At 38.7% G+C, this 16,365-nt stretch overlaps 1 protein-coding gene across 1 annotated transcript in view; it reads right to left on the reverse strand.

The window, feature by feature from the left end:
* Positions 1-16,365, reverse strand: part of grin2da (glutamate receptor, ionotropic, N-methyl D-aspartate 2D, a) — a 237,886-nt gene that overhangs the window by 198,050 nt on the left and 23,471 nt on the right. The window contains exon 3 of the mRNA XM_079655556.1: positions 3,302-3,568. Coding sequence (XP_079511682.1) covers positions 3,302-3,568 — 267 coding nt within the window. The remainder of the gene's footprint in view (positions 1-3,301; positions 3,569-16,365) is intronic.

Below are 16,365 nucleotides of genomic sequence, written 5' to 3' on the forward strand. Positions count from 1 at the left end.
GAAATGGTTATTTTGTGTATATAGAAAATGTTTTAGATCTTTGAGTTCATCTCGTGAAAAATGGGAGCAAAAACAAAAGTGTTGCATTTACATTTTTGTTCAGTGTAAATAAATAAAAAACACGTTCCTGGAGAATTTCCAGAAAGTTTCCCTGTGCGTGACTTTCCATTCTTTACGGTTGTTGCTGTGGAAGTGGACCTTTTTAGAGGTGGACATTTAATTATAGTTCAGCAAGCACACCAGCATGTTAAGGTAGTTTGGAGAACCACCTGACATTTCTTGTTCATGTTGGACTTTTATGAATAATCATTGTGTTTAAAAATATGAAATCTGTAAGGCCACAGCATGCTTGAAATGTAAAACAACCTTTGAATCCAGAGGCAGAAATATCAGCTTTAAAGAAAGATTTGTAGTCCTTCTTTACTTTCCATTAAAATATTAATGGCATTGCGATTACATTTAACTTCAACATCATTAAAATGCAACCTAATTTAAAACTTTGTAGATTGTGGACGCTGATTGCACCATGAGTTGTGAATCATTTGACCCTGTATCTGCCTTGTCTATGTCCGGTTAAAAAAAGAAATTGCAACTTGCAATTGCAACTGATATCCAAGCGCAATAAAGTCTTGCAACTGAGTGCAGTCTACCTTTTTTGTTTTTTGCACCTGATTGCAATTATCCATGTGGCAGAGTATGTGCTTACGGCCAATTTGTCAGTTGTTACGAGTGAGTCAACTGAAGCTGGAGGTTTTGTCAGGGGGTTCTAGACAAAGTGCCACCTCCATCCAAACCTGCCATGGGCAATTAGGAGATTGGAAAAGGATAACGTAAGCCAAGAGCTTTTGGAAAAGAGCGAGAGTGAGTATGTATTTTGTTTGTTCTATCCTAACCATATTTTTCATCAATTCTTTCCTCATTTTTTTCTTAATGCACTTTGAAAAGTGACAAGTAGGGGAGCTTCATTAATCTATTTTTCATGACACAACTGTCATTGCATCCTGTCACTGAATTCAAAAATAAATGAATTTGAGTGGACACCTTTTATAGATGCCACCAATTCTCCTTTCTCATTTTACTGTAACTGCTGGTTGGCAGTTAGTGCTGCTCTTTGGGAGATGGACTGCAATCTGGTCCATTTGCAAAGAAAAGCTACATTAGTGTGCAAGTTTCAGCGCACACTTATTGGCCCCTCGGAGTCTGCAGCCATGGACTATTGAGCAAAATGCTAACTTGAGCATGCTAACCACAACATTACACTAGCATACTCACAATATCAATGCTAATATGCTAATTTTAAGAAGAAGTGATTTCCACCACGATCACAACCTGTGCGTTATCATGACAATATTTGCTTATTTCTACTAACGTACAGCTGATGGTTTCATTCAGTATCACAGTAAGTCATGTCAATAAATGAGAAAGCACTATGACAAAGCCCTCCTACTGTCCCACTAAAATGCAATGCAATGCAGCCGTCACGGCAAACAAATGCATAACCCCATCCGCTATAACATCTTCATGAAAAAATACATCTAAATGTACATTTCTCCACATCTAAAGCCCAGCACATATTGAGTTCACTCCCTCCCGATTCAACATTTCATATCACTTTCATTACGTTACATCATGTTCAATCCAGCCCTTTTTCTTTTGGTCCATTCTCCTTTTCTTTCTTCCTTTCTCCCTTTCATGGACTTTATTGTGACAAAGGTCATTTACACGTATACAATAGTGAAAAGAGAAAGGACATATTGCTCTTGCACAAAGATCCTGCGAAACCCAGAAACTCTTTCGTACCTATCACCTCTGATGATGTCCATTCTGCTGATAATGTTCATTTCTTCTGAAGCAGGTTGTTTGTCTGCAGCTTTTATGTTTCACAGCAATCATGTCCAAAGAAAAAATCTGAGGATCCTAGCAGTGTCATCTTGTGTGATGTGATTCACCTGTGTGTGCACTCACTGCAGGTGATCATCAGAGCGACTGGGAACACCTGAGCGTGGTTCGGTTGTGTTGCTTTTCTTTCTTGCCATACCTTGTCAAGTTAATATGTAATTGCAAGTGTATTATGTCATTTATCTTAGCCAGAAATGGTTAATTAAAATTATATTTAAATCTATAAATAACCTGGGTTGCCAGCAATCAAGCTTAACACCGTAATGATACAAAACGTTTGAATACATAGGATATGTATATATTGTGCTATAAAGCATCACTGAATACAATTAAAAGATCATACATCAAATATTAATTTCAAATAACCAGACTAAACATATGGAAATATGTGTTGCCATACAGTGATTTTGGAGACGTCTAAAAAAGAAAAAAGTTATGATCAATATGCCATCACTGTGTAAAAAAACATTGTGTAACTATGACAGAGGCCTATAATTCTTTAAAATACAACATAATGCATCAGTTTGTAAACAATATGCCGCGTGCCTGTGCTGCAACAGTGCAAAGCTCCCAGGTGTGTGCGGTAGTGTGTGTGGGTGTGTAAGTGGTCCCCCAGGACGCCAGCGTAAATTAATACTGTGTCCTCCGTTAACCTCCCCTAAATAAAGCTTTTACTGTAAGCCAATTTTGAATGGTGAGATGTTATTGCCTTCTTCAGAACCTTTCCTCTGGCTGCAATGCCTGAAGAAGTAACCTATTATTTTTCAGCAGCAAATGCAGCACTGCAACTATATCGATACGACAAAGTTGATTAACCTGGCAATGAGTTTTGGGAGTCCAACTGACATTGTATTATGTATTTCTCTGTTACAGCACACAGCAGGAAATGCAAAAGAGTACTTTACTGTTCTTTTAGCGAGTTCAAAAAACCTATATTCATAATTTGGCATGGAATAATGTTTGAACAATGACATTTTGTTCTGCAAGAAACAGTGAGTAGAACACATATCCACAAAATGTACTTTGAACAATGTTAGGAGACTTTCAACTTTAGATAGTGTATCACATCCTCTTTTATGGAAACACATTAAACAAGTTGTGACTTTCAAGGTGAACTTAGCAGGTGAAATCAGTAGGTGACAGTGATAATGGAGAACAAGGTATTTTTTAAACTACAAATTGACTGCGTTCACCATCTGCTTCTGTATGCTTGTGGAACCTTCACAGATGTGACTTAGCCTCCGGCTACAGAGGAAGTCATTTCAAGGTAGACAGCTTATCAAGATAAGGGAAAGGCATTGTGGTTTTCTCAGGTTTAAAATGGAATATTGCAGCTTTTAGAAAAATGTAATTATATGATTCCCCTTTTGATACTTGTGTCCAGCAATGACATTTGACTCACCTGGGCTTCGTTGTCTTTGAGCAGTCTTTTAATTCGGGCTCCGCCAGGGTCGTCCGTCACGTTAAGAATAACCACACTCTTCTTTTCCCAGCCAATGAATGAACCGTCTGTCATACCCTCCACCATGGCCAGGAAGTCCTCGTAGCCATGGTGACGGGTGGTCACCACAGAGAAGGAGGTCCAGTCGTACTCTTCAAGCACCTCGAATATGACCTCCAGCTGAAGGGCGGTGGAGCAGGTGAACTGGAGATAGATGGAGCCGCTTTCCTGCAATGAGACATAGAGAGAATATGAACCCATGATTACATTAGGGCAATCAGGTAGGCATTATAGTATGGCTTACAGTGTATCTTGAATTGAGTGGTGCTGAGTAACCATGTGTATATGGGTCTGCATGAGGTGTCCACTCATGCAGCCCCTACAACATTGTGTACTTAGAAACCACTGCTGTGTTTCCAAGAACAGGAACAAACCCAGATTTAGAGAGCAAAGAAGTGTCATTATAAAACCTCTATGTATAAATTAGGAGACATACTGTGCAAATAATAGATCAAAGTCAGTAAGGGAATGGTGAAAGGTTATGCTACAGATATGTGACTGTGTAAAGGGACTGTTTTGGATGACTGTGGTGTTCTTGGAATTAAACACACGGAAACGTAAGCGCCTGTCTCAAGTCTTTTTTTCTTGAGATATCCAGTAAACAATCACAATTATTAGTTTTAGGGGACACAACAGTATTGCAATAAGATATATGCAACAACGTGTACAATATGAACAAAAGTAAACAACAATAAAATCTGATATCAAATCACTTTCATCAGTTTTGACCAAGTAAGCTTTTTCCGATGTTGGACCGTTTTTTTGCGGTTATGAACAAATTCAGTCCAAGAAACACAGCTAGCACAACCACTAACAAGATACCGTGCTAATGTGTGATACTGACGATTGCTTGAATGCCATTAAGTTGCACTCTTTTCATAACATGAGATTTCTGAAAAAAGCTGGCGATAGTCCTGGTAAGAATTCTTCAAAAATAAGGTATTAAAGGTCCCATCATATACTTTTCTGGTTATTACCCGTCCCCGTGTGTGTTACGTAGCTTTTTCTGCATGTAAACGGTCTGCAAAGTCACAAACCCTCAAAGTACACCCTGCAGCGAGTAAAACTCTAACACAGAAAAGACCTGTCTACACTGCCCCAGAACGCCTCGTTGGAGATTTTTATTTTTCCATTTTTTTCTTCTGGGGTGTGAGTGGGCGAGCTGACCAATCAGAGCACAGTGGGCTCATAGGGAGGGGGGGCAGGAGCTCCAACAAGGCGTGTAGGACAGAGTGAATACACATACTATACAGAGATGCTGTATGAGAAAACCAATGTGATTTTGGAACGTTGAAGAATGTAAATCTATTCTATAGACCTCAACAATGGAATTAGGATCAGTGGAAATGGCCATGACATGGGACCTTTAAGGTTTGAGTTTTTCCAGTTGGACAGTTGCGTTATGTGCTTCTTAAACGTTTATCTCTAATACAGACGGATAAGCTAACAAAGTAGCACCTTAACAATGGCATTCACTGCCAGCTTCATGTCAGGAAGGTAATTCAGGAACTGTTGAACTCCTACTGCAAGTCTCCAAATTGTTAAGCACGTATCCAGACAGTAGCAGTCTAAGGTAGTTCTTATATTCTCATCAAGATTGTCTCTTTTCTTTGCCTCGTGGCTGACTGACTTCAGTTTTACTGTGAGGTGAATACTCAAGGGAATAACACAGCTTGCCTGTCAAAAAGAGTCATTGGCTTATGAATAAGGCTTTCAGAAACAGTGATAGCTTTCTACTTTTCCAGTCACATTTAATGCACATTGATGAGCTGCTCACTGGTTGCAAGAGGAATTAATTTAATTATTTTCTTTATTGGATTTGTCTTAAGCTAGAACAAAGGTAGAATCCATTTTGGTTAAGATTTAGAATGAATGTGAGCCTGAACACTAAAATAAAGCAAAGGACCCAACAAATCATTATTTTGATCTTCCCTACATTAATTAAAGAGGCAGTGAGCAGGTGTTTGAATGAGTGATCAAAACTCTTTATACATGTAGAGAATCAAAGGAGAACTCAAATGTCAACAGGGGTAATTTAAGGTAAGCTCCACTAATCTAGGTCAAATACCAAACTAGCATCAGCCTGATTTCTAATGTAAACATTTCTGTAGAGCAGTTGAGTCTACAGGTAATTTGCTGGGAGTGAGTGGTGTGAGTGTAGTCTGAATAATTAAAACAACATTTGAATATCCTGTTGGAAGATGGAGCTAAAACACTCTACACTGAAAAAAACGGGGGGTAAGATTTACTTAGGAAAATTGAGGTAACAAATTGCACTCAGAAAACCTAAGTAAATTTAACAACGTATATTTCAAGTAGCTGGGTCAATATCACAATAAAGTAACTTTGGTCTCCCCATCAGAATCACTCAGTTATCATGAACATGTAGCAGAATAATGAAACTCTGAGGTCTTATTATAAAGACCAAACATTTACACACATATCAGTACAATGATTTCAAGTCTCTTGAAATGTGTTTCCTTCATTTTATACCTTATTCTTTCATTAGATGTACGTGATTTTGGCATGTCCCACACACTGCTCTGCTATAACTACTAGTGTGTGTAATAAGTTAAATCATACTACATACAAAAAAAAAGTATATGGTTTTATTGTCCACAACGAGTTATTTGATAAAACGAGTCATTTTGACCATGTATATTCTGTTTTCAAAATATGTCCCTGACATTTGCTGTCCACCCTGTCATTAAGGGATAACTGCCCCATAAAAAACCCTCTGATGTTGTCAGTGACATCACTACCACCATGTTGTCTTTCCTCAATGGAGGCTGAGACATTGGCTAGTTGCAAAGTACGTTTTTTAACTTATATTTCAACATTTTAATCATATTATGTGTGTAGTTGGATGTAGTCAAGCTTAACATGTCCACTCTGTTATAGTGAAATATCAATTAATAAAAAAAACTTTCAGAAATTCGAAACATATTTGTTAAACAGTAAACAGTCACCTTGCTAACTGAATCATGTTGCGAACTGAAGGTCCACCATGTGCTCATTAAATTCTAATATTAGCCAAAAATGTCCACCCTGTCATTGCCCACCCTGTCAGCAAGCCTTCCATAAATAATATAAAAAGTATTTGGATACAAATGAAATTAAGGCAAACTATTTGTACCATTGTCCACCCTGTCAGCAAGCCTGCCATGACAGGGTGGACATGGTACAAATAGTTTGCCATCGTTTCATTATCATCCAAATACTTGTTCCATTAACTGAAATGAATGAATTTGTATTTATTTTACCTTTATTTAACCAGGATAGGTCTCATTGAGATTAAAAATCTCTTTTTCAAGAGAATTCTGGCCCAATAATGGTAACAGCACAGTTTCAGACAGTTTTACAGTTACAAACAATTAAAAAACACACAATCACAACACAGTCATACACCAAGTTTAGCCAAAGCATTTACAGCAGAGGTGGCCACTCGAGTCACATGACTTGACTCGAGTCGCATATTTTTTGACTTGAGACTTGCTTGACTAACATTGATAAAAGACTTGACTTGAATTTGACTTGGTATTCATTGACTTGAGACCGATGACTTGAAAGGACTTGACTGTTTAAAATAAAAATGTTACGTTTGTTTTTGTAGTGGGATATTACGTTTAGTTTTTTCGAAAAACGTGATTATAACGCCATGCGCGCAAACCTGGCAACCCACTAGACGGCAGGAGTGTCAGTTAACATGGCAGCGGCTAGCTTTACTCCAAAAATAGTTAAGTTTGGATTCAAGGATTATTTTGTCGATGACGCTAATAAGAAGAGAACAGCGGTATGCAAGGTCTGCAGCATAAAGATCAGTGACAGGACCACCACAACATCCAACTTCATTCGTCACTACAAAAAAAAAACACAGAGAAAGGTAGGCTACGTGACTGTGTTGTGTTAGCTAGAATGCTAACGTTAAGTTTAAGCTACGTTAGACTTGGTTTCAAATCGATTAAGCAAAGAGAAGACAACACGGGGTAAATGAACACTAGAACCGCCAAGGGATTCATTTTGACTAACCCTGATACTGACGGGCTGTCAGGAGAGAGAGAGAGAGAGAGGAAAAGAGATGCCTCGTTTATTTCCCCTGTGTTATTATCAGAAGTTACTGGAAACTTTTGAATAATGTAGTTCATCTACTTTTAGTAGTTTGTTTAAATGTTTTAATTATGTTGTTTTTGTTTGTCAAAGTGCATCATTCCTTGATTTATTGTAAAATGAATCTGAACTTTTTGATCTGTTATTATGATACACTGAAGCCATTTCTAAATTAACCCAATTAAGTGAGTTTTAAATTGTCCTGCTTAGTTTATAAGGAAATTATGAAGAGGAACAAATTAAATGGTTTGAAAATGATATCTATGTAGGGCTGTTGGCGGTTCTAGTGTTAACAGAAATTTAAATTAAATATGTGTAATGGCAAATGCCATATATGATTTTCTTACCTGGAATTCTGCCTTTTTGAACAGACCTTTTGAGTCCTAGCTATATTGTCTACAGTTCTGGGGTTAATATGAATCTAATATGATTGTCATCGGCCTAAATTAGATTTCAAATTATTAACTGTGTATGTAATGAAAATCATAGTGTGGGTTGAATCCATTTTCATAACCACTGTCTTTTAACTGATTTAAATGCGGAAACTGGGCTTATTCATCAGAATTTCATATGACTTGACTTGACTTGCTTGACCTGAGCAATGACTTGACTTGACTTGCTTGACTCTCACCACAGTGACTTGGGACTTGCTTGATACTTGTAGGTCAAGACTTGAGAATTGATCATGACTTGCACATGTAGGAGTTACTCCCACCTCTGATTTACAGACACAGCGGCCTGCTTTGAGGTCAGTTAAAGTTGCTTTGAGTGTTTCAAATGAGACCAGCTCTCTGAGTTTCAGCTCAGTTTGAAGCAGGTTCCAAGCTTGAGGGGCAGCGTAACTGAACGCTCAAGTTCAGAACGGACCTTTGGTACAGTTAAAAGGAAAAAGTTATCTGAGCGAAGCCGATAGGATCCAGTGCATTTTTTATTTATATACATCCTTAAATATGGGGGAAGAGCACCAAGAATAGCCTTATATATAAGGATGTGCCAATGTTTCAGTCTACGCGTGGTCAGGGAAGACCATCCAACACGAGTGTATAGATTGCAGTGGTGCGTCAAGGATCTGAGGTTTGTGATGAATCTCAGTGCACCGTGGTAGACGGTGTCCAGCGAGTGAAGGCACTGAGAAGATGCATTCATATAAACCACATCTCCATAATCCAGCACAGACAGAAAGGTTGAAGACACTAGTCTCTTTTTGGCCTCATGGGAAAAACAAGACTTGTTTCTAAAGAAAAAACCTAATTTTATTCTTAATTTTTTCAAGAGTTCCACAATGTGTGGTTTAAAAGAGAGCGAATTGTCAATTATAATTCCAAGATGCTTATACTGCAACACAGATTCAACCTCCGTCCCCTGCAAGGTGGTGATAGGAGGAAGGTTCAAGACCTTGGCTTTTGCTTTCGAGAACATCATTAGCTTTGTTTTGGCAGCATTTAAAACAAGTTTAAAATCACACATGTTGGATTGTACAATGTTAAAAGCATTCTGGAGCTGACAAAGAGCCTGCTTCGGGGTGGACGCAGAACAATAAATAACTGTATCATCAGCATAAAAATGCAAATTTGCATTCAAAACATTGTTATTAAGACTGTTCATGTAAATAATAAATAACAATGGTCCTAAAACAGATCCCTGTGGCACACCCTTGGGTACCAGAAGAGATGTTGAAGTTAAGCCTTCTGCCCACACTGATCTGCATGAAAGATAATTCTTGAACCAACAGACAGCCTTACCTGAAAGACCGATACTAACAAGTCTTTGTAACAGTAAGGCATGATCCACTGTGTCAAAAGCCTTTGACAAGTCAATAAAAAGTGCTCTCTATTGTCTAAGAAGTAAATAAGATCATTTACTACTTTTAAGGCAGCTGTTGTAGTGCTGTGCTTTTTCCTAAAACCAGATTGAAACTCAGATAAAATATTATTTATTGATAAAAACTCTTTCAGTTGGAAATTGACCAGTGATTCCAGTACTTTATTTAAAACACATAATTTGGAGATGGGTCTGTAGTTGTTTAGGTGAGTGGGGTCACCCCCTTTTAACAGTGGGAGAACAAAAGCAGATTTCCAAATAAGGAACATTTCGTTTGTCTCCAAGGACATATTAAAAAGATAAGCCGAGGGCAAAGCTATAAAATCAGCTGCTAACTTTAAAAAGTACGGCTCCAGTTTGTCAGGACCTGCTGATTTTCTTGGTTCCAAACTTTTCAGGGCTTTATGCACCTCTGAGACTGTTACTGGAATAAAATTAAACGGTTCACCCTCCCAGATACCACCGTCAGAGCGATCAGTGGCTCCTTGAGCTATGTTCTGCGAGGTAAACAGTGAACCAGAAGCAATAAAATGTTCATTAAAACAACCAAGCATTTCTGCCTTATCAGAGATTTGAACAGAGTCCTCCTTCACAATGCAATGTGGAAGCTCTATAACATTTTTGTTTCCAGCTAATGATTTAATAGTTTTCCAGAATTTAAGGGGATTATTTAGGTTGTCTGAAGTTTCAGTTAGGAGATGATCCGCTTTGGCATTTCAGATTTTAACGGTAAATGCATTTCGCAGCTGCCTGAAGAGCAGCCAATGTGACTCAAGACCTGTACTCCTGGCTTTTGACCATGCCACATTGTGCTCGTGTAGTAAATCAGAAAGATCTGATGTGAACCATGCATTGTCTCTGCCTTTTACTCTGTAGTTTCTTAAGAGGGCATGCCTATCAACTATTTTAATAAAACCATCATAAAATAATGTCCAGGCAGTTTCAACATCTGCAATGAGATTGATTTTGTCCCAATCAAATAGAAACAGTTCGTGGAAAAAACCCTGCTCTACAAAATGTTTCATATCACGCTTTATGATACGGGGTTTTGTCTTAGGGAGTTTTGTATACCGTACCGTGGCAATGACACAGTGGTCACTGATGTCATTTGCAAATACAGAAGCAGGGGTGTATTTCTGAGTATCAGCTGAAGGTGGACTGTAGCAACCAACAACAGTAATATGGAGCGCTTTTGATACTTCCAAGTCAAGAGCCAAAAGTTCAAATTGTTTTGTCAGTGATTTAGAGAGAATAATTGTTACATGAAACTTTGATTTAACATAGACTGCAACACCTCCACCCTTTTTAGGTCGATCAGTCCTATACACATTATAGCCGTCAATGCAAATATCCTTGCTTGAAATTGATTTGATTAGCCAAGTTTCAGATATCACTATTATATCAGCATCGGTTGAATGTGCCCAAATACGAATCATATCCATTTTAGCAATCAAACTGCGCACATTCAAATGGATGAGACCAAGACCAGACCTTGATTTAAAATCTGCAAGGGGTGTTAAAATTAACACAAGATTCTGGTCCAGGGTTAGGTTGCACATTTCCTGAAATCAGCAATAAGAGTACAATTAGACACCTATAGACAGGCCTAGGTGGACTTTTTGACGGCTCCCTCATAGTGTTTAAACCTAACACAAAATCATGAACATGGCTTGAAGAAATAATAAAGTTTTCTTGTAGAGCCATAAGGCTAATCAGACGGGCCAAGTCCACAGATCCGCACTTGACAGATGCGGGAGAGAGGGAGAGGGGGCTCAACATCGTGCCCAGCGGACTGCAAGAGGAGCACGTTCCCTGGCCTGGTAAAACCGGGGTTGGGAGAAATGGACGGGATATTCCGGTCCCGTGGGGACTTCCCCCAGTGCTGCTCCAAATTAAAAGGGATAGGACAGCCAAAAGCAGTGACATAATTAAAATCCTGCGAAACGTGGAGAACCCGACCAAAACAGCAGACTCTTGAGCTCCACGCCACAGGACAAGTTAGTGCAGAACAAAATCAGGGTCAATCCCATATAAATCCGTTCCGGGATTTTTCAACCACCCGATCAGCGGGGGACGATGCGTGTCGTGACGTCACATGTAAACAGGAAGCCCGACCCGATGCATCGCTGGTTTAAAAGTAAAAAAACTGGATGAGTAGGGATCGTAACACAGTCAGATACAGATCAGTGCACAATTTTTAAAAAAAAGCCAGGAACTTCCGTTTAGGATGAGAAAAAGAATTGGACCCATCAAGATCAACGATGTTGCGATGGTCCGGTTGCCGAGTTGAACAGGCTCCAATAGTCCAAGTAGCCGGTATTTCCGCCAGTAAGTCACACTGCTACATTTACGATTAGGATTTGAGATGTAGCAGTTGAAAAATTGAAAAGTGTCCGCCAAACAATTTAGATGTAATCACTCAATCATACAGACAATATACGGACACAGAACGAGACGCGCTGGCATCTTGGGAGTGACACTCTCATTTGCTAGTATAAATATATATAAATATATTGTTGAGAAAGGGACTATAGCTTTCTGAAAATGTACATTTTATAAAATTACACAGTATTAAATCTTTGCACTTTGTCCATGACAGGGTGGATACATTTAGCTGTTTTCATGTACTTGCAGTTAATTTAACTGCATCCATTTCTAACAGCATAATGTAATACAATGAATATTAAATTCAATGGAAAATCTCCGATTTTCATTTTAGAAATGGGGAAGTCTCAAATGCACCGTATGGTGATTTTGACTCAGCTTCTACTTACAGTTAAGAAGTGTCTCTTAATAAAGGCACTTAATTAAACTTTGCTATCACACTCAGTTTTTGTAAGTACATTTTACTTACTTGTATAATACATTTGCATCTTAAAAAATATTTGGCTTTTCAGGTTGTTTTTAATTGCTATTCTTATCTTTGATTTAATAAATATGTAGGTAATATTTAAATATAAGTATCATCAAATGTAATTCTTATTCAATAAAACTATTTTACACTAAGGCTACTACAAAACATGAAACAGTAGACACTTTTAAACAACACATTTATTTTGTTTCTGTTGTCTGATACAAGCCATGATGAATCTAGAGTTTACAATTATTTTAACAAATACTGCACATATATCAGTTAAATTAAACAAAGCATGCACAGAAACACATTGATATACTGTCACTCAGAGGTCGAAGGAGTATCCGGCCCTTTTAGGTGACCTATCATGCAAAATGCACTTTTGTACGTCTTTTATACATGAATATGTGGGACACAATTAGGTGTTCCAGGGAACTCACCAAGTGTCAGAAAACACAACCCACTCTATTTTCCTCCATACCTAAATCTCTTAAAAAGGGGCAGCAACAGATCTGATACAGATTTGAACACTTCTATGACGTCACAGAAGTGGCGCTACGGCTATTGGGCCAACTCCACCAATCAGGAGGAGACAGCCACGGACATTGCCGTTCGAAAGCGCTGGAGAAGCTATAGTACATATGCAAGGCCTGTAGATGGTGCTGTTCTCACAGAATCATTCCACCCTATATATAAATATTAGACAGTGTTAAATTGAGCGAAATGAGGAATTTTTAAAATGCATGATCTGTTTGGTATTTTGAAAAATAAAAAGTATAAATATGCCTTATATAGGTATGGTCCTACACTATATTATTCAAATATAGCATGATGGGTCCACTTTAAGTAAAAATATTCATACCACACTGTAAGAATACTCTATTACGAGTGAAAGTCTGGTAATGAAAATGTTACTTAGGTAAAAGTATAATTAGCTAAATGCTGTTTGAATATTACATGTAAAAAGTACCCTGTAGTACAAAATCCAATATTAACAAACAAAAATGTAATAGCTCAAGGATTTCTAACAATATTTACATTGTATGTGTATAGACCTGAACCGCGGTACGACCACCCTGGCCTTCAAGTTCAATTTTTGCAAACGACAGAATCGTATTTTAACTCTGATGTGTTACTTAAGTTCATTGCATGGATGATGTCCGTGAGCAGAAGGCAGGCATTCACCAAACATTTACACTCATCAAGCACCGCCGATCCCTCGATGGAGATGGACACGTTGGGAGGTGTGGCGTCTTCTTTTGCTGAACTTCATGGGGCACATGGATCTTCACGACACTCAGCATAGTACTTTTTCGACTATATCTTTGCCTCCATTCTGTCAAAACATGTAAATTAATGTTAACATATACAGTACTGTAAACTTTTCTGTGAATTTACTAAGACTGACTGGGTTGAGCTATTTGAATTTAGTATTTAAGTAGCCATTGATTTTACATGTTCTTTTTAAGCAGAGGGGATGGGGTAAGCTTCAAAGGGCTTTATTATCACTACAAACTCCTGGTCCTCACCTATAAAGCCCTCCACCATCTGGCCCCCCCCCTACCTCACTGACCTCCTCATCCTCTACCAACCACCCCAGTCCCTCAGATCCACCTCAGCCGGTTTGCTCTCAATCCCCAAGGCCAAACTCCGGAGCTTCGGGGACAGAGCCTTCTCTGTGGCAGCCCTGAAGCTCTGGAACTCCCTCCCCCAAGACCTCCGTGAGTCTGATTCCCTCACCCTGTTCCAGTCCCGTCTCAAAACCCACCTCTTCAACTCTGCTTATCCTTAAACCCGCCCCTCCCCCCTCTGAACCAACATCCTCCTGACTGCTTTTCTGTTTTTGTTTTGTTTTTGTTCTTGTTTTGTTTGTCGACCTGACTCATATTGTAAAGCGTCTTTGGGTCTAGAAAAGCGCTATATAAATCCCATTTATTATTATTATTATTATTATTATTATTATTATCATATGCACACTAGCTACAGTGTCGATATGGGAATGTATATGAACTCTTATTTTGTTACGGTCAAAGTATGACTACAAGTAAGGAAGCTCAGTTTATTAAATGTTTGCTTTGTTCCCAACAGGAAGTAAACCTATTTAAATAATTGGGTTCTACATGCTCAAACTATCAATCTTCCTGAAAAACCCATTTTGAATCAGAATATTAAACATTGAAATTGAGTAAGTTTGAAAATATATATAAATATTATACAGTAAAATGAGATTCCAATGTACTTTATCTAAATGTTAACTTAAAAACTGGAGACTGAAGAGGTTTTTCACATAATGGCAAGATGTACTTACCTTTAGAGAATAGAGATATTTATGTACAAACAGAACAGCAGACACATTTTAACACAAATCAAGCAGAACATTTACCTGGTTCTCTTTAATCAGCTCCTCTGCAGACTCTTCCAGAAGCTCCATCAGGCGGAAGGGCGGCTTCCGTCTAACTTCAACGTGGTGCTGTTTAAGATACATGTCAATTATTGTAGCGAACACACATAACTGTAAATACAGAAAGAAATTGGAAACAAAGATTATGCCTTAACTTCACTTTAACGCGCCACAGAAGGAGGAACCAACAGTTCAACGGTAGTCTTCCTGGATCACCCCTCGCCTTCTTAACCCCGGGATTCCACCGGGTCAGTCTGTGCTGCGTTACGGCGTTTTGTTCCGACCTCCTACAGCGTCAAACCCTACCGGGCGCGTTTCAGAAGCGGAGCCTCTTGCATGCCTCTCGCAGTTTTTGTTGATTTGGGCATATTTCCTGGACAGGCTACTTTGTACAGACAAAGTTAATAATAATAATAATAATAATTGTAATATTCGAGTTATAAACGACATGAATCAAAGATGTGTTGCTGTATTTTTGTGGTAAAAAAATGCATTCATCATCATAATTATTCTATATATAATTTACACAGTGCCTGTAAACCAGAGGAGAACGCTGGCATTTCTCTGACTGATCCACTTCCTGCCCGGCGCTATGCAACGCCTTGCGTCGCATCGAAAATAGACCAGCCGCCTATTTTTAGCGGAGCCCAGCGCCAAGACGCTTCTGGGACGCTTCTAGCCGTAACGCGCCGCGTCTGGTGGAATAGCATCAATTGACTAGAGTGGCCGCGATCGTTGTGAACGCCGCGGCGTGGCCGTAACGCAGCCGTAATGCGGCGCAGACGGACCCGGTGGAATCTAGGGGTTAAGGCTGCAGTGAAACAGGCCGCATCACAGGCAGTTTACACAGATGGCAATGAATGTGACCCTTTTTTGGGGAATCTGGTGCCGCTATCTGTCTCAGTGTATACAGGAAATAAAAGCACACATGTGCATCACACACAGTCGGATGCATGTGAGTGAACTGACTTGACTTCCACAGTAAAGGAAAACTCAGTTTGGAGACACACTGCTTTACTACCGAGCAGCATTTGAAAATGTAGTGCGAACACCACCAATAAAAAAAACTCTTCTGAACTACTAGTGCCCCACTGCCACATGTTTTATTCAAAACGGTGAATTTCGCCAGCTGTTAACTAATTTGAAGCAACTACTAAACCACTAAGTATTACATGTTGTGTGTGCCTCGTCCATGACAGCAGGCTAAATTAGCTAGCACGCTAACTAGCTAAATTGCTAAGCTGAAACACTGACGTTAGCTAACGTTTGTTTGATATCCACATTAAGCTGACAAGCAGGGATGTACAGAGTTAATAAAGTACAAAAATATACTTACATGCATCAAAATCCACAAGTATTCATATTAGACGAGGGTCCATGCACCCTTCTCTTCAACTGGAACCGTCTGCTTTTTTTCAAAGTTCTGTACCGTGCACAAACTCCTGATGTCATGGGGGCGTTGCTCACCTTTACTCACATTGCCCAGGTACATTTTACTAGCTTTTCACAGGTTGTAGGTCAACACATTACTTTAGTTAACATTTACTTGGTGCTATGATTTAAATGTACTTATCAAAATTAAGATACAAAATGACTTGCAAATTCAAGTAATAAGTTAAATAAAAGGAGAGATTTTGAGTAAAAGAAAATTATTAGTAATTTCTTGTATAATTTAAACACATAATCATAGTATTATTTACTAGAGCAAAAATCAGTGTACAAGCTGAAGTATTATTTGAGTTATTTGAAGTATTAAAGTAACGTGTTATGGCAGGAAAGTTC

Source organism: Notothenia rossii (assembly GCF_949606895.1).
Source record: "Notothenia rossii genome assembly, chromosome: 10".
Lineage (NCBI taxonomy): Eukaryota > Metazoa > Chordata > Actinopteri > Perciformes > Nototheniidae > Notothenia > Notothenia rossii.